Source organism: Stenella coeruleoalba (genome assembly GCF_951394435.1).
Source record: "Stenella coeruleoalba genome assembly, chromosome: 18".
Taxonomy (NCBI): domain Eukaryota; kingdom Metazoa; phylum Chordata; class Mammalia; order Artiodactyla; family Delphinidae; genus Stenella; species Stenella coeruleoalba.
In genome coordinates, this window is record NC_137164.1 from 3,859,870 (window position 1) to 3,883,558 (window position 23,689).

The 23,689-nt window shown below is 46.7% G+C and overlaps 1 protein-coding gene across 1 annotated transcript in view; it reads left to right on the forward strand.

The window, feature by feature from the left end:
• ATP8A2 (ATPase phospholipid transporting 8A2) overlaps positions 1-23,689 on the forward strand; it is a 438,273-nt gene that overhangs the window by 363,351 nt on the left and 51,233 nt on the right. The window contains exon 34 of the mRNA XM_079903371.1: positions 19,922-20,010. Coding sequence (XP_079759497.1) covers positions 19,922-20,010 — 89 coding nt within the window. The remainder of the gene's footprint in view (positions 1-19,921; positions 20,011-23,689) is intronic.

The window sequence follows — 23,689 nt, forward strand, 5'->3', positions numbered from 1 at the left end:
GATGATGGTAAGTCCCCTGGTACCTGGAAGTTATCAAAACAAGGGATTGGAGGTGCTGTGAGTATTAAAAATGCTGCCCACATCCAAAGAAGGAGTACTTGATGATGGCTTTGGTCTTCGTCTTTCTGTAGACAGAGGGATTGAACCATTTAATTCCTTTCTGGCATTATTTTTTCTAAGAATATCATCTAGATAGGACTGTGTGATTCTAGCATTTTCTGTGAAGTTATTCTCTGGCTGCATAAGACATTCCAGAAAATGATAATATAGTTACAGTGTCTGGCTTTTTAATTGGTGAGTTCGTATCATTATCAAAGGGTTCTTCTTTTCCAGATAGCTGGCATGGGTAGGGAAACGACTATTACCCGGTCAGCAGCCCTTCAACTCACCTTCCCGTGTCTTTGCAAGAATCAAATGGGTTGGTCATGTCTATGGTTTACATCCCATCAGACACGCCCTACCCCTTCCCAGTTTCCTCCCGTGCCTCTCCCTGACCCACAGGAGAGTAACAGAAGGTTTGACAAGAGCAACTGAACTACAAACAGAAGACGACCTGTTAACATCCACGTTCATTTGCTAGGGATGCTGTAAGAAAGTACAACACACTGGGCACCTTAAATAACAGAAATGTATTGTCTCACAGTTCTGGAGGCCGCAAGTCTGAGATCAAGATGTTGGCAGGGTTGGTTTCTTCTGAGGCTATAAGGGAGGATCTGTGCCAGGCCTCTGTGTCCTACCTTCTGGTGGTTTGCCGGTGATTTCTGGCATTCCTTGGCTTCGAGAGGCATCACTCCAATTCCTGCCTTCATGTTCACATGGCTTTCTCCCTGTGTTCATGTCTATGTCCACACTTAACCTTTTTTTTTTTTTTTTTTTTTGCGGTACACGGGCCTCTCACCGTTGTGGCCTCTCCCGTTGCGGAGCACAGGCTCCGGACGCGCAGGCTCAGCGGCCATGGCTCACGGGCCCAGCCACTCCGCAGCATGTGGGACCTTCCCGGACCGGGGCATGAACCTGCGTCCCCTGCATCGGCAGGTGGACTCTCAACCACTGTGCCACCAGGGAAGCCCTCACCTTTTTTATAAGGATGCCAGTCATATTGGATTAAGGTCCCATTTTAATGACCTCTTCTTAACTAATTATATCTGCAATGACCCTATTTCCAAATGAGGTCAGATTCTGAGATACTGCGGGTTAGGACTTCAACATGAGAATTTGAGAGGGATGCAGTTCAACCTATAACAGTATCTTAAATTGACTTTCATTGAGATATTTTTGGTTCATACTGTATATAATTCTCATTAAGAACTAACCAGGGGCTTCCCTGGTGGCGCAGTGGTTGGGAGTCCACCTACCGGTGCAGGGGACGCGGGTTCGTGCCCCGGTCTGGGAAGATCCCACATTCCGCGGAGTGGCTGGGCCCATGAGCCATGGCCGCTGAGCCTGTGCGTCCGGAGCCTGTGCTCCGCAATGGGAGAGGCCCACATACTGCAAAAAACGAAAAAAAAGAGCTAACCAGGTAAAAGACTGGATTGTGTTTTTGTTTTTTGCAAATGGTGTAGTACTTCTGTTTCACAGAAGCGTCTTCTCTCAGGTAGTTTTGGGGAATCACAAGGACTTTAAAATGTTTGCTGTTTTTACGGAATTCAGGTAAAAAAAAAATTATTTGGTGGGTCTCCTTTCTGTCAGGCATTGAGCTATGTGCTGAGAATATAAAGATGAAATGCTTGGCCATTGCCCTTAAAGACTTAGAGAAAGAAACAGCATATAGTAAATATGTTCTATGTAGTGCATGAAATATATACATGGAACAAATTACCTCAAACTACAAAAGAACAGAGTCAACTTTGGGGCAGAGTCCAGGAAACTATGGGAACTTCTTAAGTGTAATAGTGACTCCCCTCAGCCAGCTCCTGAGGGAAATAGAGCTTTTCCCCAGGATTTCAGGGGCAGGACAGCACTGCAGTAGGAGAGAAGAGGTTCTAGGACCAGAGGGATGGGAGAGAGGGCAGAGGGGGGAGGGGCAAGGATAACAAATCCACACAGGAGGGGAAGAAGTGGGATCAGTTCAGGACGAGAAGGTAGCTTTGGACGAGAGGAGAAATGCCTTATCGCCTAAGATGAAAATGCAATTCTTGTGGGTGTGATTGTAGGTACACTGATAAGTATAAAGAAGATTTAGCTTTGAAGATTTCAGGCTAAGGTTCTCAATTGTTTTAGGACATCTTCCACGGTTAAATCATCTTTCTTCAACGTCAGTATGAGTGTGTCTGTCACAGCTTCATCCTGACGTTTTGATGTGGTCCAGATTCTAAACGAGATGTAAAGATCCTCCCCGATCTAGCTCCTCTCTGTGCCAGCCCTCCCTCGCTCTCTGCTCTGCTGTATTAGTTCCTGGAACATTGCAGGCTCTCTCCAGGCTCTGAAGCTTTGCCCGCCTCCCGTGTTACCTGATCAACTTGCACTCCTGCTTCAAGTTTCTGCGGAGAAATGGCTCATTCAGGAGAGTCTTTCCTGATTCTTCCCCTCTCCTTCCCTCAACTGCCATCCACTCCAGATGCCCTGTTGCCCACTCTGTCACTTTCAAGGCCCTTATCATTCACTTAACATCCTTCTTCTCCAACAGAGTGGAGGCTCTGGAGGGCGTGACCTGTGTCCCCGCTGAGCACATAGTATCTCTAGCATGTGAGACTGTGTCTGGCAGATGATGGGTGTTCATTGGAGGTTTTGCTAAATGAATGAACGAGAAACACATGAATTGATGGATCATGTCTCAAAAAATAAGCTTAAAGTTTGAAAATAAAAATTATTAGCAGTAACAAAAAGTTAAATTTTAAATTACTGCAGAGCTAACATAGTTTTATTTAGTTAACAGAAATGTTCGGAAGAATGAACTAATGAACTGAAAAATGGCTTGGTAGTAACTTTCCTTGACTCCAGAAAGCCCTGGAGGACCACGGGGACAGCAGGCAATGTGCGTTCCCAGATTCTCCTGGACTTCCCTCTTCTCTGCTGATTTTGTGTTTCCTGTCCCTCCTGCCCACTCTCCATCCTTTCACCTTCCTTCCTTCCTTCCTGGTGTCTCTGGTTCAAAGTCTGTTCTAAGACGAGCACATCGATGCTAGTTCAGTACTGGGCTCCCCTGCTTCACCACATGTCTGGTCCCTGTGCTTGGGAACCCCACTGTCATGGTATTTTTCACCTCCCTCCCGTGCTACTCAACACACCAGAAAAAGTTAAGATTCAGTATTGTATCACTTTCACCGGACAAAATTTAACGGCTTCTTCATTTCAGAAGCGTTTGGTTTTTCTCATAAAAAATAGACCAGGTTTGATGTATGGGGGTCCCTGAATCATACTTAGTCCCAAAATGGGCAGGTAGCTGTCTATGTCAGCGTTCTGAACTTTTGTTGTTGAAATGCCAGTTAGTGTTTCTCCACCCGTGGGGCTGCTCTTGGGCCAGCAGGGCTAGAAAAGAAGTAGTCTGATGCTCACTGGAGTAAATGGGTTCACGTTGGGAAATGCATCTTGGAACCTGAAGATTTAAAGGGTCTGAGTATTCATAAGGTCTTACCTAAGCCACTCACTTGTTATTAGTTCTTCACATTGAGATATGTAAATCCTCAGAGGTTCATGATATATCCGGGCTGAATACGTGTGAACCTTTAAAAAAGAATTGGCACATTGAGTTTTCAGCTGAAAACTCAGTTTTCTGTTCCTTCTCTGAAGTGTGTCTGCTCACAGAGCACTGCCGTCCTTCCCCACGCCACTGTCCAGCTGCGTCCAAAGCCCAGATAGAACTGTGATCACCGTGTCTCTAGAACTGCGTTTGATTTTGCTTTATGTTTATTACCATTGCTCTTCTTTTGCTTCAAACATTTTACACGGATGAAGACGGCTCTGAAAGCAGAACAGCCGCATTTGGTATCACTGCCTTCATTTTTCTTATGTTTTGCCTTCAATCACAGTGCTTTTAATATTCATGAAGTCTGAAAAAATAAACATCCTAAGACTATTTCCTCTGAATGGAAATGTTATGGTTTCAAACCCCAGAGAAAACAATTGGGAAGTTCTACAAACCCACATTTTCTCCCTGAAAGTTGGAAGGGAGCTCCAGCTTGGCAGAAGGAACAACTTCCCTGACACTTCTGGGCTTCCCAAAGCAGATGGCGAGGGGGCCTTATTAAGGAAGAGGCAAGGAGACAGAAGACGTATTTAAGGAGACTCCCTTTGGAATAATAGATACCAGAATCCTTTCAATGATTATGTAATTGAAGAAGGTAGAAGAATTATTTATTCCGTTTACTTCTCTGTGTTCACATGGAAATTGTTGACAATCTTTCTCAGTCCTCTCTCCTTTCTTTACTTTAAGCCTCCATTGATATTTACACCCCAAAATTAGCTCAACCAATCCCTTAAATATTGAAAGGGATAAAGAGGAAGAATTTCCCACAAATTTGAAAGCCAACCTATTAAGAAAACTGAAATGATTATTCTAAATAGTTAAAAGGAAATTGATATCAGAAGAGGTATTTCAATAATGGAACATAGTCCTAGGTTTCCTGTGCTAGCGTCAAGCCTGGTGGGTCACTCCTTGTGCAGACGCTCTACCGTGTTGCCCAGTGGGACATTCCCGTGGTCACCACTTCTCTCCCTCCCTCTCTCCCTCATGCTTTATCAGAGAACAGTCCCATGCCCCACACTGGTGACTGAGCCATCACCACCTTCAGTTTTGTGTTTCTCTTTCTCAAAACTCCTCCGTATCATGTGTTTTCACCTTATTTCTTAGGAGCTGTGTGATCGCTCCATATGCTAAGACTCTTCCCTAGGTCACCATCTGCATCCCCATGGCTGACTCAAGCGCCAGTAACAGCCTCTTGGGTTCCCACCACTTCCTGCTAAGGATGCTAGGAGGACACATATGTGGGTGGCCAGCCTCCCTGGTAGCTGGAAGTGGCCCTGTGAGCCACAAGTAGCCAGTGGGCACTAAGGAAGTGGGCCAGGGCCTTCCTGCATGACGGGAGCTGGGTGGGCTACCTCCGCTTTCCTCCCGGAAGGCAGATGGAGTGTCTCGTGCTACTGCCGCCCTCTTGGGGCCACGAGGCCACAGGCGAGAGGAAAGATGAAAGCCAACAATGAGGGTGGTGCTACCGAAGGACGGGGAAAGCCTGGGTGCTCCAGAGCATGGAGGAGCAAATACCTTCTTCCAGAAATATCTGGGGAGAAAAAGCAAAATCGGCCACTGTTTGTTGTTTGAGCCACTGTTGGTTGAATTTTTAGTTACACACAAACACAACCTGATACTCCCTGTCCCCAAAACAAAACAGGTATAAGAACCATGCCTAATCCTGGGACCTCCTGTACGTTTTTAATTTGTCTGTCTTGATTGGCTTTCTCGCTAACATGAGCTCCCCAAGCATCTTACTTGTCCTAAGTCTCCACCCCGTAAGTTACTCTGTGCCCTTCTTCACCCCCAGGCTTGTTGAGAGAGTAGCCCACGTTACCCAACGCAAGTTCCCGTGCCCGATACACAGTGAGGCGAAAGAAACTGAAACATCGGAGTTTGGAGCAGAGAAAGGTTTATTGCAGGGCTGAGCAAGGAGAACGGGCGGCTCATGCTCAAAAAAACCCCAAACTCCCTAAAGTGTTTCAGCAAAGCTTCTTTAAAGGCCGGGCGAGGGAGGGGTGTATCCAGCGCACCTACCAAGGGAGACCAACGAGACACAGTCTCCTCCAGAATCTCACATTATAGTGCAGGAGAGGAAACCAGTCACCGTTTCTGGACCGCACAGGATGAGAGCCGAAATGACGACGCAGCGATGGCCGGTGGCGTGACGTGACTCCCTCCCCTCCAGCAGAAAAAGAGTGGGACCAATGGTGGGCGGATGCTGTGCAGAAGGTGGATTTCAGAGAGCAACACGAGGGAGGAGGCCTGCCATCATCCCTCCTTCTGGGATGGTTCGAATGAGAAATGCCAGCGCACTTAGGGATTCCCGGTACCTGTTTTGTCGCAGCTTCCCCCAAGAAAGAAACTTTTTCATCACTTGAGTAATCACGGCCCCTCCCCACAAAGCAAAATAAATGGAAAATTCTTCCTTTAGGTCGACTCTGAGCATCTGCTGAAACTGCCGGAGCAGAGATCAAACTGGAAGGCCAGCACTTAGCAGCCCTTGGCATCAAAGGCCACAGGTTTTCTTTCTGCCTAATTTTAATATGCTTGTGAGCCTTGGGAGGCTTAATTAAAACTGCAGGGGAGCCAAAGTCAGCACAGAGAGGAACCGTTTTGATGCCTCAGAAACGCAAGCAAACAGAATCTGGCTTATTCCATTAGATATGCTTCTAGGATTTGTCTTGGGTGTTTGCATTGCCCGAAGCCTGCTGGGGAAGTCAGTCACGGGCTTTAGAGCTGAAAGGAACCATATTTCATGCCCCCCAAATTTCACTTTTCATCCTCCCGGTTAGGTTTCCCCACTCCCAGTGCGTTATTGTGAGCCGTCGATGAACTTTTACTCTGACTTCTGTTTACTCAGCTTTCCTTCTGCTGATGCCGGATTACACGACAGGGCCAGCCCAGTTTTTCTGCCTGGTTTGGCAGTCATGATATCGGATTTCTTTCCTACTTTTCCCTGATGGCCTTTGCTTCAATAAGACACGGGGTTGCCTAAGAGACACTGTAGTCCACGGTTCAGAGCACGGGGTCTCCCAGCTGGACCACTTCTTGTCTGTGTGACCTTAGACGAGTCACCATCTCTCTATGCTTTGCTGTGTCATCTGCCAGAGGGGGGTCGCGGTAGTGGAAACTGTGCCAACATCATAGGGTTTGCTGTGTTAATTCAGTAAGGAATTCGTGTCCAGGGACTTAGCAGGATGCCTGGCTCGGGACGTGTGTTCAGTAGGCGGCAGCGGTTATCGTGATTATCCCGGGACACAGGCAGGCACACCCCCATTGCTGCAGCCAGTGGAGCCAGGAAGGGCAGTGCACCTGGGTCCCCTCAAAGCTTCAGAGCTCTGAGCTCACCCAACATAATAGGGCCTCGAGGTCGCAGGAGAGGCTCCACGTGTGGGCACACGCAGGCTGAGGCCAGTGGAGCGTGTCCACGTGACCGGCCTTCCCAGCAGGCCTCCTCAGTGACCAGGGCAGCTGCAGAAATTCAGCTGCTGGGGCCAGTTGGTTGTTATGTGACGGGGCTCTCACTCTGAAGACAGCACTCAAAGAGTCAGGTTTCCAGGGGGAACTAGTGCCAGGATCACCGTCCCGGCGGTACCTACAGGCCAGCAGCCGTGTCTGCCAGGGCTGGGATGGTCTGGCCTGAGAGCACAATGCCAGCCCCTCAGAGAGGGTCACTCCTCAGTCACTGGCTCAAAAGGGACCCACAGGCTACGGACTAACTTGATCTAATTGCTGGAAAGCCACCCAAGTGGGGAGGTTTGCCTAATGCCAGCGGAAGAATCCTTAAGAGTCTGGATGAAAATACTTAGTGTCAGTTGCTAAAGATTTAGGAACAGGTGGCACCTGGTTGGTACTTGTGTGCCGGGCCTTAACTTCCTTTCCAGATGTTTATACTCTAACCAAGCCGGCAGTGTAGAACCTGTAGTGTATATGGCTGGCCTCTGTCAAAGTGGGTTCCCCTTCACTGTCTCCAGTGAACCTGTTAGTAAGTGGCCGCCTCTGACATCAGCTGCTGAGGACACAGGGGTGTAGAGAACACATCTCTACCATCAGGAGGCTTTCAGTCTAAGGAAGAAGTTGAGGAAACAGGGCAGCATCCTTGAGCATGAAGCAGAATCACAGGGCTTCCCTGGTGGTGCAGTGGTTGAGAGTCTGCCTGCCGATGAAGGGGACACGGGTTCGTGCCCCGGTCTGGGAAGATCCCACATGCCACAGAGTGGCTGGGCCCGTGAGCCATGGCCGCTGAGCCTGCGCGTCCGGAGCCTGTGCTCCGCAACGGGAGAGGCCACAACAGTGAGAGGCCCGCGAACCACAAAAAAAAAAAAAAAAAAAAGCAGAATCACAAGACACAGTGGAAAGGGGGGTGCACTCTGGGGTCTGCAGACCCGGATCAGATGGTGGTTCTTACCTCTGGCTCCAGAGGAAGATTATGTGGCCTCTTTGGACCAGACTTTCCACATCTATGAAGTAGAGGCTATGGCTCTCGTTGTAGGGCCATCCGTGTGTATTAACTTACGGGACGGCGAGTGGCCAGTACGGCGCCTGGCAGACAGTAGTCATGTGGACAATGGCAGCAATAGAATTGTCACCATTATAGAGGGATGCAGGGGAGGGATGCGTGCCATTCTGCCTGGAGAACCCACGAACTGGATCTTGGAGGGGGAAAGAGGAGTTCTCACAGTCAGAACAGCGGCAGAGGCGGGCACTGCCGGCTGAACCAAGAACGAGATGGGCAAAGGCCAAGGAAGAACAAAACAGAACCTTGAGGATTTGAAGAGACGTAGACAGTTGAATGTGGCCAGAGAGCACGGGGCAGGGGATGGAAAGCCAAGGGCGGGGTCTTGAATGAAAAGCCACAAATGGCCTCAGATACCCTTGTAGACAGTTCGATTTTGCCAACTTCTGCAATGTACTAAAGAAGCCCAGTGCCGGGCACCGTACTAGGCTCTTTATATATGGTGCTCAGTGCCCGACAAGCAGCCCGCAAGGATAAGATGGCCCCAGTTTACAGACGCGTGCACGTGGCCTCAGGGAGCTTGTCACGTCAGCATTCAGCTCGCCGTGTTGACTTTGGGGAATCAGGCAGGCTGCCCAGCTGAAGGACATGTTGTCTCTCTCGATAGTTCATGTTCAATTGTGCTGCCTTCTTTTCTCTTTCATATTTACTCGTTCCCCCTTGGATGCATTTGGAACCAAACGGTACCATAACGAAATAGAACGCGCCGTCTCCACTGATGATGAGGCTTAGAGGTGTTGGGTCACCTTCCCCAGCTGGACCGCCTACCGGATGAAGCGGGGCTGTGCTTCCCTGTCAGAGGTGTTGCACTGATGCAGAGACTCATGTTTACTTTGCGTCATATTCTTTCCAGATTAATCAAACATCCTGTTAAAAACAGCACGATAGGTATTAGGCTTGAGCCCCAGATCAGGCAATATGGGACGTTTGGTTGAGATTGAAGCTGTGGATTTCATGAAGTTCTGCGTGTCACCCAGAGAGGAGTAAGCCCCAGGCCCACCTCAGATAGAGCATCTTCAGTTAAAACGTGGAGAAGGACAGGCGCGCATCGACCCTAGGAACCGGGGTGTGTAACGCACCCAAGGACCCCGAGCTCCGTCATCCTCGCGGCTGCTGTCCACTGACCCCTCGAAGTGCTCACCACGCATTTATTCTGAACAAGTTCTGAACAGGTGTTTCCGCTGCGCCGCCAAGGGCTTAGCCGAGAGCCTTGCCGCGTCCGGTGTGCTCAGCTGGGATCACAGGGCTGTTGCCGAGTGAGCCTGTCGGCTCAGCTGTGCGATGCTGACGGCCAGGACTTGCCAATTCCCCCGCTGGTCAGCGCTGGACACAGAACAGATGTTGGGGATTACAGGGGAGGATTCGGGGAGGCCGTGGGCCCGGTGTCTGCGGAAGTAATTCGTTGTGGGGACGTGGACAGGCCCTGCTGGACCTGCAGTGAGAAGTTCTAGGAAAAAGCCTCTGTGGGCCTGCGGATCCGGACTCCAAACAAATGTTCTCCTGGTGTCCTTGAATTGAAAGAAAACTCGTAAATCATCATCTTCAAGTCCGTATGAAGCGAGAAGGGAAGAAACCCTAGTCCCACAGATGTTCGTTTAAACTCTAATCTGTGAATTAATTAGCGGGACCGTGACATGGAAGCATCAGAGTCGCTTCCTCTGATTGATTCCATGTGAGTCACTGGGAAACAGTTGGCAGAGCCCTGGAAGGTTGGCCGTCCCTCCCTCACCCAGCTTCCAGGAACGTTCCTCTAAGGCTGGCCTTGATTTACCCCAATGTAACACAGAGCCGTTCCTCCCTGCCCGTTTCTTGCCATCCTGAAGTTCCTTTGTCCCCCTGCTCCACCAGCGGTATTTTTATTATTGTCTAAACCCTCAGCCCGCTTCCCAAGACACTGTGAGTTAGAGGTCCAAAGCGCACAGTGCTGTAGGTGACAGTTTTAGTATCTGCCAGTAGACCACCTGTGAACCTCAGCGCTTCCTGAGCGCTGCTCTGTGGAAAGCTAACCAGAAGGCAGTTACCTGGAGTGCTCCCAGGTGATGCCGTGGGTTTAATGAACTTCAGTTTGAGCTTTCTCATACAATTCAATTGCATTGGTCAGTACATTTCAATGTGTTATTGGTTTAAAACAATAAAGTTATTTAAACAGCCACAAAGAAAGGGATGCTCTGATTAGAATCATCTCAACCAGTGAGGGTCATCGAAGAAAAATTTAGAAATAAGGCAAAGTGTTTAAATAGGGATTCTAAGAGGAACAGAACTCAGGAAACATGTTTTTTTTTCAGATTTTTCTCTTCCATTGGTTTCATTGCCAACTTGTTTATAGCCTGTTAAGGATTTCAGTAGAAGGAATTACAGGCAAAGGTGTACGTTCAGCTATTCCCGCCTTAGAGTTGGTCTGAATTTTTTGTTTTTGCTTTCTCGGGGGCTACATATAAATGTTTGTGCTAGGGAGAAAGCAGGTTGTTAATATGGAGAACAAAGGAATGACGATGGCTTACTAATAAATGTTTTTAAAGAAACAAAGAGATAAAAGAAACACAAAATTATATATCATTGGCATTAAATGCCATGGTGAGTAAATAAGTAAAACTATGAGGAAAAACAAAGTGGATCCTTGAAATAATAATCCTTGAAATAATAATAATAATAATCCTTGAAATAATAATTGTATTATTCAAAATCTCAAATGCATTAGTAGACTTCGTTCATGCCGTCAGCTAGGAATTTCCTTTTTTAACAGAGACTCAAAGTAACCTCATTGGCTTTGTTTTTGAAATAATGGGAAAGAAGGCTAATTATCGTATTCGTTTCTCCTCTGAGAACATCTTCATTTCTCCAAAATTAATAGAAATATAAGAAGACAGTTCTAAAAAAGCACAAGAAATCCCTCAGAGCCTTCAACAATATTGAGGGGAACAAAGACATAAGAAAAGAAGGTCTAAAATGCCATATGATATCACTTATATGTGGAATCTAAAATACAACACAAATGAACTTATCTATGAAACAGAAACAGACTCACAGACACAGAGAACAGACTTATGGTTGCTGAGGGGGAGGGGAGGGAAGGAGTGGGAGGTTGGGATTAGCAGATGCAAACTATTATCTATAGAATGGATAAACAACAAGGTCCTACTGTAGAGCACAGGGAACTGTATTCAATATCCTGTGATAAACCATGATAGAAAAGAATATGAAAAAGAATATATATATATATGTATAACTGAAAAATAAAGTAAAATCTTTGTGCTGAACTCTTAAAAAAAAAAAGAAGGTCTAGATGATTTTATGAAGAGCAAATGGTATCAGATGTTATTTACATGATAACCCAATTCTAACATGGGAGGATGCTGAAATGTAGTAGGCTCTCTATAGAAGAATCAGTCAAAAGCATTCATGTGCCATTGTATCTAAGAATTTTTAAACTTGGGAAGCTGTATGGAAAAGAGGAATTGAAATATATGGGAAAGGGAAATGTAGCTGATGTGTTTCTATTAGAGCGTGATGAAAAAAAATTGGATCTGTTTTATGTAAATTTTCAACAGTGACCTGGTAAAGAAAGTCAAAAGTACATTAATTAAATTTAGAGTCAAAAAAGGTGAGGACCCAGGAGGTTCGATGTAAAAAATACAGATGGACTGAGGGAGATGAGAGGAAATGGACAGACTTTTAAAACAGGATATTCAGCTTGGAAATATGCATGCGAGTACGATGGGGAATCCTAGCCGAAGACAGATAGCTGGTTTAAAGGAAAAGTTAATAAAATGTTGAGTCTGAAAAACTATACAGACCAAAACCAGGAAATTACACAGGTACGGATCCCGCAGTAAATGTAAATTAGCCCCATCGCACACAGGTAGTATTTCATATTCCGGGTTGTGATGTTAACTTTCACGCCTAAACATGCGTGCACGTGTGTCTTTCGTCTGAATTACGGTTGTAATTACAGGAACAAAGGTGCAACCAGGATGCGCAGTGGGTCCCCTGCTCCTTTCCCGAGTCACCCAGGAGCCTGGGAGCCCAAGGAAAGAGCGAGAAGGAGAGAAACTTTTGTTCCAAGTCAGTTGTTCACCGGAAGAGCTGGGATCATGGTTCCTTAACGATTGTGAAGCGGCCTTGTGTGTCCCGGGGTCGTGGAAGGCCGTCCACAGCACCTCTGAGTTAACATTGGTGCTTGAATTTCCAAAGCCACACGTTCCATGTCATCCCCTCTCTGCAGTCCCCCCGGGACCACTCTCCACCCTCCCCTCCTGACTTCTTACCTTTCAAGGCTCTTTCTCCTCCTGTCCCACCCGCACTGCCGTCTCAGGTCCTGGACAAGCCCCATCCGGCCCTCCTCCCTCCCCCATTTCCTCATGGTATGGCTGCACGCCTGTCCTCAGCACCCTCCCCCTCGTCATCCCTAAAATCTCCTCACCTTCAGAACACAGCTGCATCCTGGACTCCCTCCCCCTGAGATTTCACCAAGTCCCGGCTCCTTTTCCTTCTCCCCACCTCCTAGTATAGGAATCACCCGGATGCTGATCTCAAGCCTTTCCTCACCCGGTATTCCCTTTCTTTGTGATCTCATTTACCTCCACAGGTTCACCCGTCACTGTGTACAAATGACCCCCGAATAAATAGGGCTAGCCCACCTGTCTTGTGAGAAGGTGTGGGCCCCGGGGTCAGATGGCTGGGTTTGTTACCAAGTCCAAGCTTGTACTGCTCTCCGCACACAGGCCAATAAATCAAGAGACAGGGTGTTGGGACAAGGAATAGTGACTTTCTCCGGAAAGCCAGCAGGCTAAGAAGATGCTGGACTCATGTCCCAAAGAACCATCTTCCCTGAGTCAGAATTCAGCCTTCTTTTGTACTAAAAGGGGAGGGAGTAAAGTCCTGGTTCGGCCTCCAGAGGGGATGTGTTAATTTCTTCCTTCCTGAGGTCATTCGCACGTGGGCCAGGTCAGGATGTTTCCTGGGAGCTAAACAAAGGTGTTTTGGCTTAATGCTCATTACCTGGGGGTGGGGGGGGCAGGGGACCCAGAGACGGGCCCTTATGTGTAATTTAAGCTTCTAGGCAACATCCCTTTGGTGATGAACTTGTAATAGGATACAAAGGTTCTCCCCCATTTCAGGTTCGAACCCTAGACCCTTCTTGCCTGACTGACCTCATCTGTAAGCTGGGCGTGACCATACAGCACCCACCTCACAGGGTTACGGGGAGGAGGGAGCCAGCTCGTCGGGGAAAAGGGCTGAGCACACGGCAGGCACAGGTATCTATGGCCCTTTCCTTGTTGTCATGGCCGAGCTCATCTATCGCCCCAGGGCGGTCATCATTGTGAGCTGCAGGCTCTCTCCACAACCAGAACTTTCTGAAAGTTGGCCTCGTTCAGCCTCAGAACCTGTGCTTCCACCTTCCCCTTCCTTGCTGGCTCCTGCTTCTGCACTGGGCTCCGTGCCCCCTGCCCATTGCCCTCTGACCAATCAAGGCTCACCTTTGTCCCCCTGGCTATTTTAGAGACCCCCCTTTTGGTGGAATTTTTCAACATGGCGACAGACTTCACACGTAGAGACAAAGGATGTGGAATTATATCCCCAGCCTAGTCCAATGTTGACATGCTCCTTGCCTCATATCTTTTCGAAAAGAAAAAAAAAAAAATGTTAGCCAACCTGCTGAGTGCCCTTAGTAGCCCTCCCCGTCTCATCCTCCTTGAGCTAGAAATACTCTCATTACTTTCATGTTACTATTTTCATGCATGTATTATGTAGGTATAAACCTGTAGAAAATATAAACAGTAGGCAATGTTGATTTTTGCAGGGTTTTGAAACTTTATATAGGTCGTATCATATACACCCTCCCCCTCGACACTGGAGTGCTTTGGTTTTTTTCGGAACTGGGTTTTGAAGTTTATCTAGAGTGATGTAAGTGTAGCTGGCTCATTTTAATGCTGTTTTTGGTTCTATAAATATGCCAAAATGTATTTCTTCTCCTATTGATAAACATTTAGGTTTTTGACTTCTGGTGGAGGTCAGTCACCAGAAATGCTGCAGCGACCGTTCCTGCACATGTCTGCTTGTGGACACGTATGAGTCTCCCCAGAGCATACGTGTAACTGGGATTGGAATGTGCACTGGAAATCTCTCAATCTGTGGCTTTTCTTTAAACATTGTTTCTGGTGTCCCTTAGAGCAAAAGTTTTCCCTTTTAATGCGAACTCCTCTCTTTTCCTGCAATGTTTCTACTGTTTTGTATCAAATTTTCTAAAAGCTAATGGGGGTCAGAAAGATACTCTCCCACCTTTTCTTCTACGGGTGTTAAGGTTTTGCTTTTCACCTGTCCTGTCAATGCCGGCCAGGATGCTTTGAAGACTAAGATGTTGGTTTTGCTTCATAGGTACCAACCTTAATAAGACTTGTCCTACCGAGGAATAGTGAGGACCTCAAGACCCACTCAGACCCACAGGCTGTCCCGATTCTGAGCCGTCGGTTAACGGACGTGTGCTGTGTTGTCTGTTCACTGGGCCCCAAGACGTGGGAGTCTGTGCTTCACTGAATAATGAGGCACACCTGCTCGCTGAGTCAGCACGTGGCATCGTGCTCTGGAACAAGGACATTACCATGAAAGAGCCCAGTTTTTAAATTCATCATTTAAAAATGTTACATTTTAAGCAGAATAGAAGAAGACAAGGGTCAGAAGTGTTGCAGCAGAGTTAATTTATGTTTGGAAAAGTCAGCGTAGGACTCCTGGGATAAAAATGGAAGCTGGATTATATACATCTAAAGGCTTGTAATTTATTAAAATAGAAGTTATTGAAACACTGGCAAATATAGTAAAAAGAAAAAAAATGCTAGTGAATTATGAGCAGACATTAAAGCCACTGTCTGTTAAGAACATGGATCTCAGACCACAGGACAGGCCCTGGCTCTAGACTCGGAGAGACCTGGGTTCACATCCTGACTCAGCCCCTTACCAGGTGACCTTGAATTGGCCACGTAACCCCTGAGCCTTCATTGCCTCATCTGTAAAATGGGAACAGTTAGTGTCTCCCTTGCAGGGGTTTTTGTGGGGCTTAGAAATCATGTACGCGGGAACGCCCAGGAAGAGAGGTTTAATAGAAGAGAGGAGAAGCAGAAACCAAGACCCACCTCTTACTTGTGCCTGAGGCCAGCGGTGTCGCCTTATTCAAGTAGGAAATGCTAGGGGAGGGGTTGGAAGAGGGGAGGGTTGGTTTTCGGCTACTAATACACAGGTCTATTATTTGGGAAACCCTCGTGGGGACTTTGGAGCTGTTGCAGGGTGTGCTAGTGGATTCTTATGTGCATCCTGCAACGTATCCCTGGAGACGAAGAAAAGGTACCTTAACAACACGCCCTACGTTCTGTGAGCGGGTGGAGATGAAGCCTTGAAGGGCTGTACAGTCTCCATCTGTAGGTCTCTCCAAGGGACCGTGAGGCTGGCACGTAACGAGGGCTCCAAACCACTGGAGGAGGGAATGCAGATGGACTGTTGCTGTGAAGTTTCTAGTTTCGTGAAAGAATCGATCCATTTTAAAAGTAGAAGCATACACCTTAATTGCTCAGTTTGGTCCTTGGGATGGGTCATTGGCCATCCTCATTTGGTTTTCATAAATTCTTTATGAAGTCAAGTCTTTTCTCCCCAAGAACATTTTTTTTCTGTTTAAAAAAAAAAATGCAATCTGAACGTTGGTCAGAGGAGCCTTAAAAAGTAACGGCAAGAGTGAGAGAGAGAGAGAAATGCAGAAGGAATCCCTGGGGGGCCGCGGGCTGCTGCTCAATTTCAGTTGCAGTTGTCAGAGTTAAAGAAAACAGTGGAGAAAATGTCTCATCGAGGGGTCCCCGGACTGCTCTGCTCCGGAAAGGCAGCTGAGGGATGGAGCGCAGCCAGCTGGCTGGGGCTCAGATGCCGGGTGCCATGCGCCAGCCCCCGAGCACACTCACTGCCTCGGAGTCATTTTACAGGCGGAGCTGTTTCCAGAGCATCACAGGGCCCTGTACAGATGTTTGGGGGTTGGGGGAGCCAGGTAGACTTCAAGGAAGGAAGAAGCGTGTGTTTATTTTGGAAGGTTTGGTCCAGGGCTCCTGGGTGTTTGGGGAGATGGATGTCTGTGAGCACAGCTAACAGGGTGCTGGGTACCACAGCCCCGCGAGGGAGGTGCTTCTGCTGTCCTGATCTTAACGGCGGGCGGGAGACTGAGGAACGCAGAGGGCAGTTACCCCGTGCAAGTGTCACAGTCTAAAGCTGAGAGGCACAGTTCCGTCCCAGGTCCGTCTGAACCCAAAGTCCTCGCTCTGCTCTACCTGCTCAGATGTTGAAAATCCCCCAGAGCAGCAAGAGTTAGTAGCCCGAGGGCTTCCCTGGGGGCGCAGCGGTTGAGAGTCCGCCTGCCGATGCAGGGGACACGGGTTCGCGCCCCGGCCCGGGAGGATCCCACATGCCGCGGAGCGGCTGGGCCCGTGAGCCATGGCCGCCGAGCCTGCGCGTCCGGAGCCTGTGCTCCGCAACGGGAGAGGCCACAGCAGTGAGAGGCCCGTGTACCGCAAAACAAAAAACAAAAAAAAAGAGTAGCCCGAGGCCGCTGCCTGGGGGGCAGGAACTCTGCTCCCCAGCACGTGCTCACTGTGACTTAGGGGGAGGAGAAGAAGCACAGCGGCCCTGTCCCCACGGAGAATCCTTCTTGTCCATTCTGTATCCGTTCTGAAAGCAGACTGAGAAGCACCCCAAGAGATCCAGTGGGTGCATTTGGCACCTAAGTGGTTAACAGTCATTGTAGCTAGAGGTGTGTTAACTGAGGATGCCCTTCTTCCAGTGGGGCTGTTAGCACATCAAAAGGGTACTTTTAAAACCTCACCCAGTAGTACAGGTGAGAGGGGAGGGGGGAGTAATTAAGTGTCATGTGTCACCTAGCCCAGCTCCGTAAGCACTTTTTTATTATTATTCTGAGAGAACAAGAGCAATCTGACTACATTTCGATACCAAAAGCTGTGGCCTTAGCAAAGATTTCAGCACCTCAAAGCTCAGTCAATCTGTGAAAATCGGGATAGTAGAAACCTCTCTGGAGACACACCTTTAAAATGAGTTACGTCCATTATGTGTTTTAAAACAGCCCCAAGTTTTAAAAACCAGTGACAAAACAACAGTGCTTCCAAACTTCCATGGAACCTTTGTCAACTGGGGAGACGCTCCCTATTTTCAGCAGGGCAGTTCAAAGGTCATTTTCCTATTTTCCGTCAGCAATGAGAATTCTTATGGAGTTTCATAAACTATTTTAAATAGTACTCATTGTTGGAACATGTTATTTTTATTTTTTTCTCGAAAAAATATTTTCCAGCTTTATTGAGATAGAAGTGACAAATAATATTGTATGTTTAAGGTGTACAACATGTTGATTTGATCCACTTATATCTTGGAAAATGATTGTCATCATAGCATTAGCTAACACCTCCATCCCATCACAGTGACTATCATTTCTATAAAATCGTATTCTTAAATGACTGTATTCTTTGCAAAATACACCAGCCGATGATCTAGGATGTAGCCCACAAGTGTATCTTAAACAAGGCCGCCTCCCGTTGCTGGGTCAGCCAAGGATGGATTAGAGGGGGAAGGTGGGACTTGCAGAAAGAAAGGACCTGGATAATCCAGCTCCTTCCTGTGGTCCGCTTGGGCCACTGGCGTGGGGCGGGGAGGGCGATGAGTTAAATTTTTTATATGTGTAAGTAATACGTTTTCTGTATGAGAAATGGGAACTAGAGCTAGCCAAAGAGATACGAAAAGAAAACTGCAACGCACTCCCTCGATAGACCATTTTGTGCCTTTTTCCTGACGTGGAAGCACAGAGGGGGCACACAGGTTGGTGGTCTGCACAGTCTCAGTGGATCAAGGTCTGGACCACTGAACTGCATTTGAGGCCCCGGAATGTGTGTGGTTTTTTTTTAAGGTGAGGAAATTCCAAAACAGAACTTACGAAAACTATGATATGTATTGATGTACACTGACATATATACAGTGCTTAACACTTAAAGATGCAGCGTAACTTTTGGGTGGGCAGCATCAGGAGATCACATCTCAGGTTTAATTCTGAGACGTGGGCCAATCCTGCGTCCTTTCCCACCCCTACCCTTGTTGCCGGGGGAGGTCCACTTCAGACGCTCAGAACCCATCCATTTTATTAGCAATATCGCATCACACCTCTCTATGTCAGCATTACAATTCTGCATCCCTTTAATTGCTACACAGAAGTCCATTGGGTGTTAGTAAGTATAGTTAGTAAGCCCTCTTCTGGGACACTTATTTCTTACTTCCTTTGACGGTACGGCACTACGTGAATACTCTTGTACTTGCTTCTTTACTCAAGTTCTTACCTGTGTCCGTAGGATGTATTCTGAGATGGGTAATAGACAGGGCAAAACGTACTCACGTATTTTTAAGGTGTTAAATTGCTCTTCCAGAAAGCTGGCAGTCTTGTTTTTAGAAAAGGGAAGCAAGGGCTCCAGGGCCAGGGTCGGTGTTCAACTTTACCCCAGATCTCACTGCTTCTCAGTTTTGCTGTCATAAAGTTCCGACACCACAGACAGGGCTACACGCTGGGGTTCAGTGGCAAGACTGACGTGGTTAGGTGTGGGCTGGAGCAGAACACATCGATTGTGGTAGAATCCAGTGGTGAGCACTTAGAAAAGAGAAACCAGTGAATGTGAAGGCTTCTGTCACACTTAATTTCCGTCCCTGTCCGAGTAGTTGGCCACTGCTACCAGCTCCACCCTCAGGCCTCGCTCACTCAAAACAAAGTTTAAGGACTCTGCCTTCCTGGCTCCGATTCTGTTCAGAGCAAAATCAACTCTCCCCCTCCCCCTTCCTCCCTCCCCTCCCCCTCCCTCCCCTCCCTCCTTGCCTCCTTCCCTCCCCCTGCCTTGGCCCTGAGCCCTCTTTTCAGGTCCTCACCTAACTGACAGCTGTCCCTGTAACTCTTCCTTAAGACCCTCTCCCGCTTCCTCCCAAATTCTCTGTGACCCTGCATCCTGGGAACTGGGAGTCTCATCATCGGAGGCTGTGTCTCCCCCTGTCATCGCCTTCCCTCTGTCCCTGTAGCTGTTGAAATCCTGCTTCTCTTCGCATCACATCCTCTGTCGCTATGAAGTCTTCCCAGGCTTCTAGCCTTCCTCTCACCCCCAGAGCATATGAGCATGACACATCCATTCCACGTGTGATGTAGGAGACACCACCCCATTTTAAGTTCCTTGAAGACAAGGACTGTAACCTGTTCACCTTCCTCCTCTGGGTGCTGAGAACCGCTCTGCCTTGCACCCAGGTGTGGTTACATCAGTGAAGGAGAGCAGTGAAGCACCAGGAACTGATGGATACGTGGGTGGTTGCAAGGCGCCTATGGAGTGAAGTTTATTTCTGTGGAGTCTGGCGGCTCCAGCATTTCTCCAGAGGAGGGGTTTAGGACAGCATATTCTGACCAGAGTGGGGGTTCGAAGCGCTTTAGAAAAGGCGACAACACTCGTCAAAATATCAGGATGGAGACAAGAGCTGATGAACATCGCGGCAAGGCGCTCACCCTGCCGGTCCCCTTCCCGTTTTTCCTGGGTGTATATTTCAGCTTTCACTAGTTTAATACGTTCTATTGCTTTTGTGTGTTGGGGCGTGTTTCACTGATTAAATTCTCTCTCTCTCTCTCTCTCTTTCTTTTTTTGAAAGAGCATTAATACACATGTCACTTCTGTCTCTTGCAGGCAGCCATGGTCCTGAGCTCTGCGCACTTCTGGCTGGGATTATTTCTGGTTCCTACCGCGTGTCTGATGGAAGATGTGGTGTGGAAAGCGTAAGTGAAAGATGAAGTGGTACCCCAGGTCTTGTCCGATGCCCTCCAGTTAGTCCTCAGTGGGCCCCAGCATAGGCTATTAGATGCTGTGGGACTTCTGAAGAAACACGTCTCCTGCCACCTGCCAGAAACGGATATAAAGGATTTGGGGTTGTGTCTTTTTTTTTTTTTTTTCTTTTAACCTGTGCTTCACCTTAATATGAGAATATAGTCAAAAAGGAGTCAGGCTGTGTGAAGGTCAGGAGAGATGTTGCTTGTACACGATTATAGGGGAGAATTTCTAAGTTTAGAAATTCCATCAGGTTTAAGGAACATAACTCAAAATTCATTTCTCCTTCTATCTAAAAATCAGTGCTCTGTGATCACAGATAGAACCTGGCTTTAAACCCCATGATTTAAGGGAAATTGTATGTTTATGGAAGTCATTTCAAATCACCAAATACTGGAATCAAGTGTTCTTCATTTCTCCAAATAATTCCCAGTAGGAATCCTTCAAATATCATTCTTCTGAAGTGTCCATTTACAAGTCTATGAGAAGATTAATCACAAGGATGAAATTATAACATAGGTTCGATAGAAAATAATTCATGCTCGATTTTCGTTTATACGTTTCAAAATATATCATCTCCTAAGTATCTTATGTACAATGTAAAAAAAAAAAAGCTACTGAGTTCCAAGATAATGTAAATTGTATTTCATCTGCGAGGAAAAGATGGAATACTCCAAAATGAGGTCATATCGATTTTTATTTGGGGTAGGCCTGATGATACCTCCTACAGTTGCCAACTTCCCTGAAAATTGCAACTCCTGGACTGGCTTTACTTTGGGCAAAGCATAATTATTTGGGGCCCCTGAGGTAGAGAGTTGAGACTTCATTCCAAACCTTCCAGGAAAAGACATCAGATTTCATTTCTCTCTCTCCCTTCCTCCCATACTCAGTGAGAATTGTTCTTGCCTGACAGTTAAGGATGTTCTTGGAAAAAATCTTCATCTTGGCATTATCTTGACAACCGATGATACCTAATGCGGAGAGGGAAGGGGACAGAGAGAATTTTATAGCACGTGTTTTAGGTGTTTTTTTTTTTTTCTTCTCTTCACTAAGTTTGACAACTGTTAGTGAACATTAAATAACTCTAATTTCTTAAATGCCTTGATTTACCACTGCTTCCATGGTATCTGCTAAAACTGTGTCCTTGAAGTAGCAGGATCAGAATCCTTGGAAATGAAGTTACAATGCCCAGGAAAGAGGTTTTCTTAATCTCATAAATGAACTGGAAGAAAATGTTAGTTCTAGGATTTGCTCTCGTCACATAGCCCAGTTGCGGCACAGTGTAGTTACCTTTGCCAAATTTCTTCAATTTTGCAAGATCATCAGGTTAGTTTCAGGTAAATAGAACGTGGTGTTGGTTACGTCAGATCACTTTTCAGTGTACAGGGGTTGAGCACAGTGATTTGATTAGAAATCAATCTCATTTAATTCAACTGTTAAATTAATGTCCTGAAAAACATCTTTGGTTGAGATCGAGATAATTGCCAAGGGAGATGCCGGCAGAAGTATCTTCCTGCCATTTCAGAGTGTGTCTCTGCCTCTTCCTCTGCTTTCTGGATCTTTTCCAGTACATTCCAAGTAGACGTTCCCAGTCGCCATGAAGCAAATTATCTATTCCCTCCAACAGGATTTGTTTTTGGTTTTTCCTGGCACTGTAAAATTAGTGCTGTTTACATTTTAGCAAGGATACATCAAATGACACCGCTTCCAGCTCCGCCATCTGGAAAGAGTAAAAGTCATTTCCTTTCCAAGGAGCTCGCCAGCCAGGTAGGAGCAGGGTATATTGTCTCATCGCACCTGCAGTGTCTGCCCAAAGTATATGCCCAATTTATAACATACAGTTAACGTCTACACTATACTTAGCCCTCTCCTCAAAAACAGGAATTGGGCCCGTTTCTTTGGACATGTTCCCTCTGATCACGGGGCCCATGTTTTACTTCCTGTCATACTCCCAGCCTGAAATATTTCTTGTTGAGTCAAGGAAAATCAGAGGCTTCTCCCAAGAAGGAAAGCGTACTATGAGTTGCTTACCTCTGATGAGACCACGCTACTCAGCTGTCATTTCTCCTTCTTCAGCTTTATAAAATGTGTCCCATTTTTCCTTCTGGCACACTGAACACAAATATTCATCCTGGTTTTCCAGAAAATCGCCCATTATCTGGTGCAAATTTTGGAATGTTTCTTGACACGCGATGTGCTAGGCCGCACCTTGGACTTGAGAGAAGAGTTTGAGTTACGTGGTGGGGAGTCGGGGAGTAGCTGGACAACGTGGCTGTGGTGAGTCAGCTTGGGGCAGCATCCGGAACCTTCTGTAGGTTTGCGATGGTTCTTTCATCTCACCTTGGACCGATCTCTTTTTTTTTTTTAAATATTTATTTATTCGGTTGCTCCGGGTCTTAGATGCGGCACGCGGGATCTTCATTGCCACGTGCAGGCTCTTTAGTTGCAGCATGCGGGGTCTGGTTCCCCGACCAGGGATCAGAACCCGGGTCCCCTGCGTTTGGAGCGCAGAGTCTTAACCACTGGACCGCCAGGGAAAGTCCACCTTGAACCAGTCTTAAGGCTTTTTGGTTTTGTTTTGAATTTTGGTGGCTAACTCTATTTGGAAAGAGCTTTTAAATTCCAGCCCAAGGCAGGCCTGCCCTTTCACATATATTTCTGTATGCTCTGGTTTGCTCTGTCTCCCTGCATTTTCCCTTTTCTTTGTCCAGTCTCTCTCCCATTTCAGGACCTGCATTGTTAACAGTAAAGAAAAAAAAAACAGCATGAGGTAACTCGGTCATTTTTTCCATGAAGTCTATCGAGTTTCTGATGAAGATCCATTATTAGTCTATCTGAAGTCAGATTTGGACACCGTATAATACCTCCTCTGTTATCCTGTTAACCAGAATTTTCATGAGGGACCAAACTAACACATCTTTTATTAAAATAACTGATTGATTGTATGTGATACCTGGCTAATGAATATTTTTATTACACGCATGAAGTTTAAATTGCCCAGAACTATTTTAATATCCTTTAGCTTACGTGCTTCCAAAATGTTTACCTATGACAGCATTTTTAGGTAAGCTGCCATGTACTTACGCTTATTGAGAAGAAATTCATTTATGTTGCTTTATAAAAATAATACAAAGCTCAAGGCCACGGAACCTAGGAACCCATCTCCTCTTGTCTAGCTGTATCTCTGGTACCTTACCAGTCAGCACACGATGCATTCAGCAAGTCCAGAATGACTTCATTTCCTTATTATAATCCCAGATAGGCAGTTCAATGGAAATAAAAGGTAATAAGAAATTCCTGTGTACAAGGGGGGCCTTGATTTTTTTTTTTAATACTTTCTAACTGGACTGATTTCTTTGAAGCACATTGCATTTATATTTTCATCCCCACTTAGAATTTACCATTTCCTTCCGACTTGCTTTCCTTCCGTAAGAAAAGAAAGAAAGAGTCCAGGAAAAAAGTTTCAGAAACAAGGAGATGAAGAGTACAAGATTCTAAGCCGACTTATTTATTTCAAAAATCCCCAGTAACCTGGAGATACTCCTGTTCTATCTGAAGGCTCGCTGTGGGTCACCACACTCCCTTACAGGGGCTAAGTGCCCCTACCTGAGCCTTCCGTGATCACCTGGC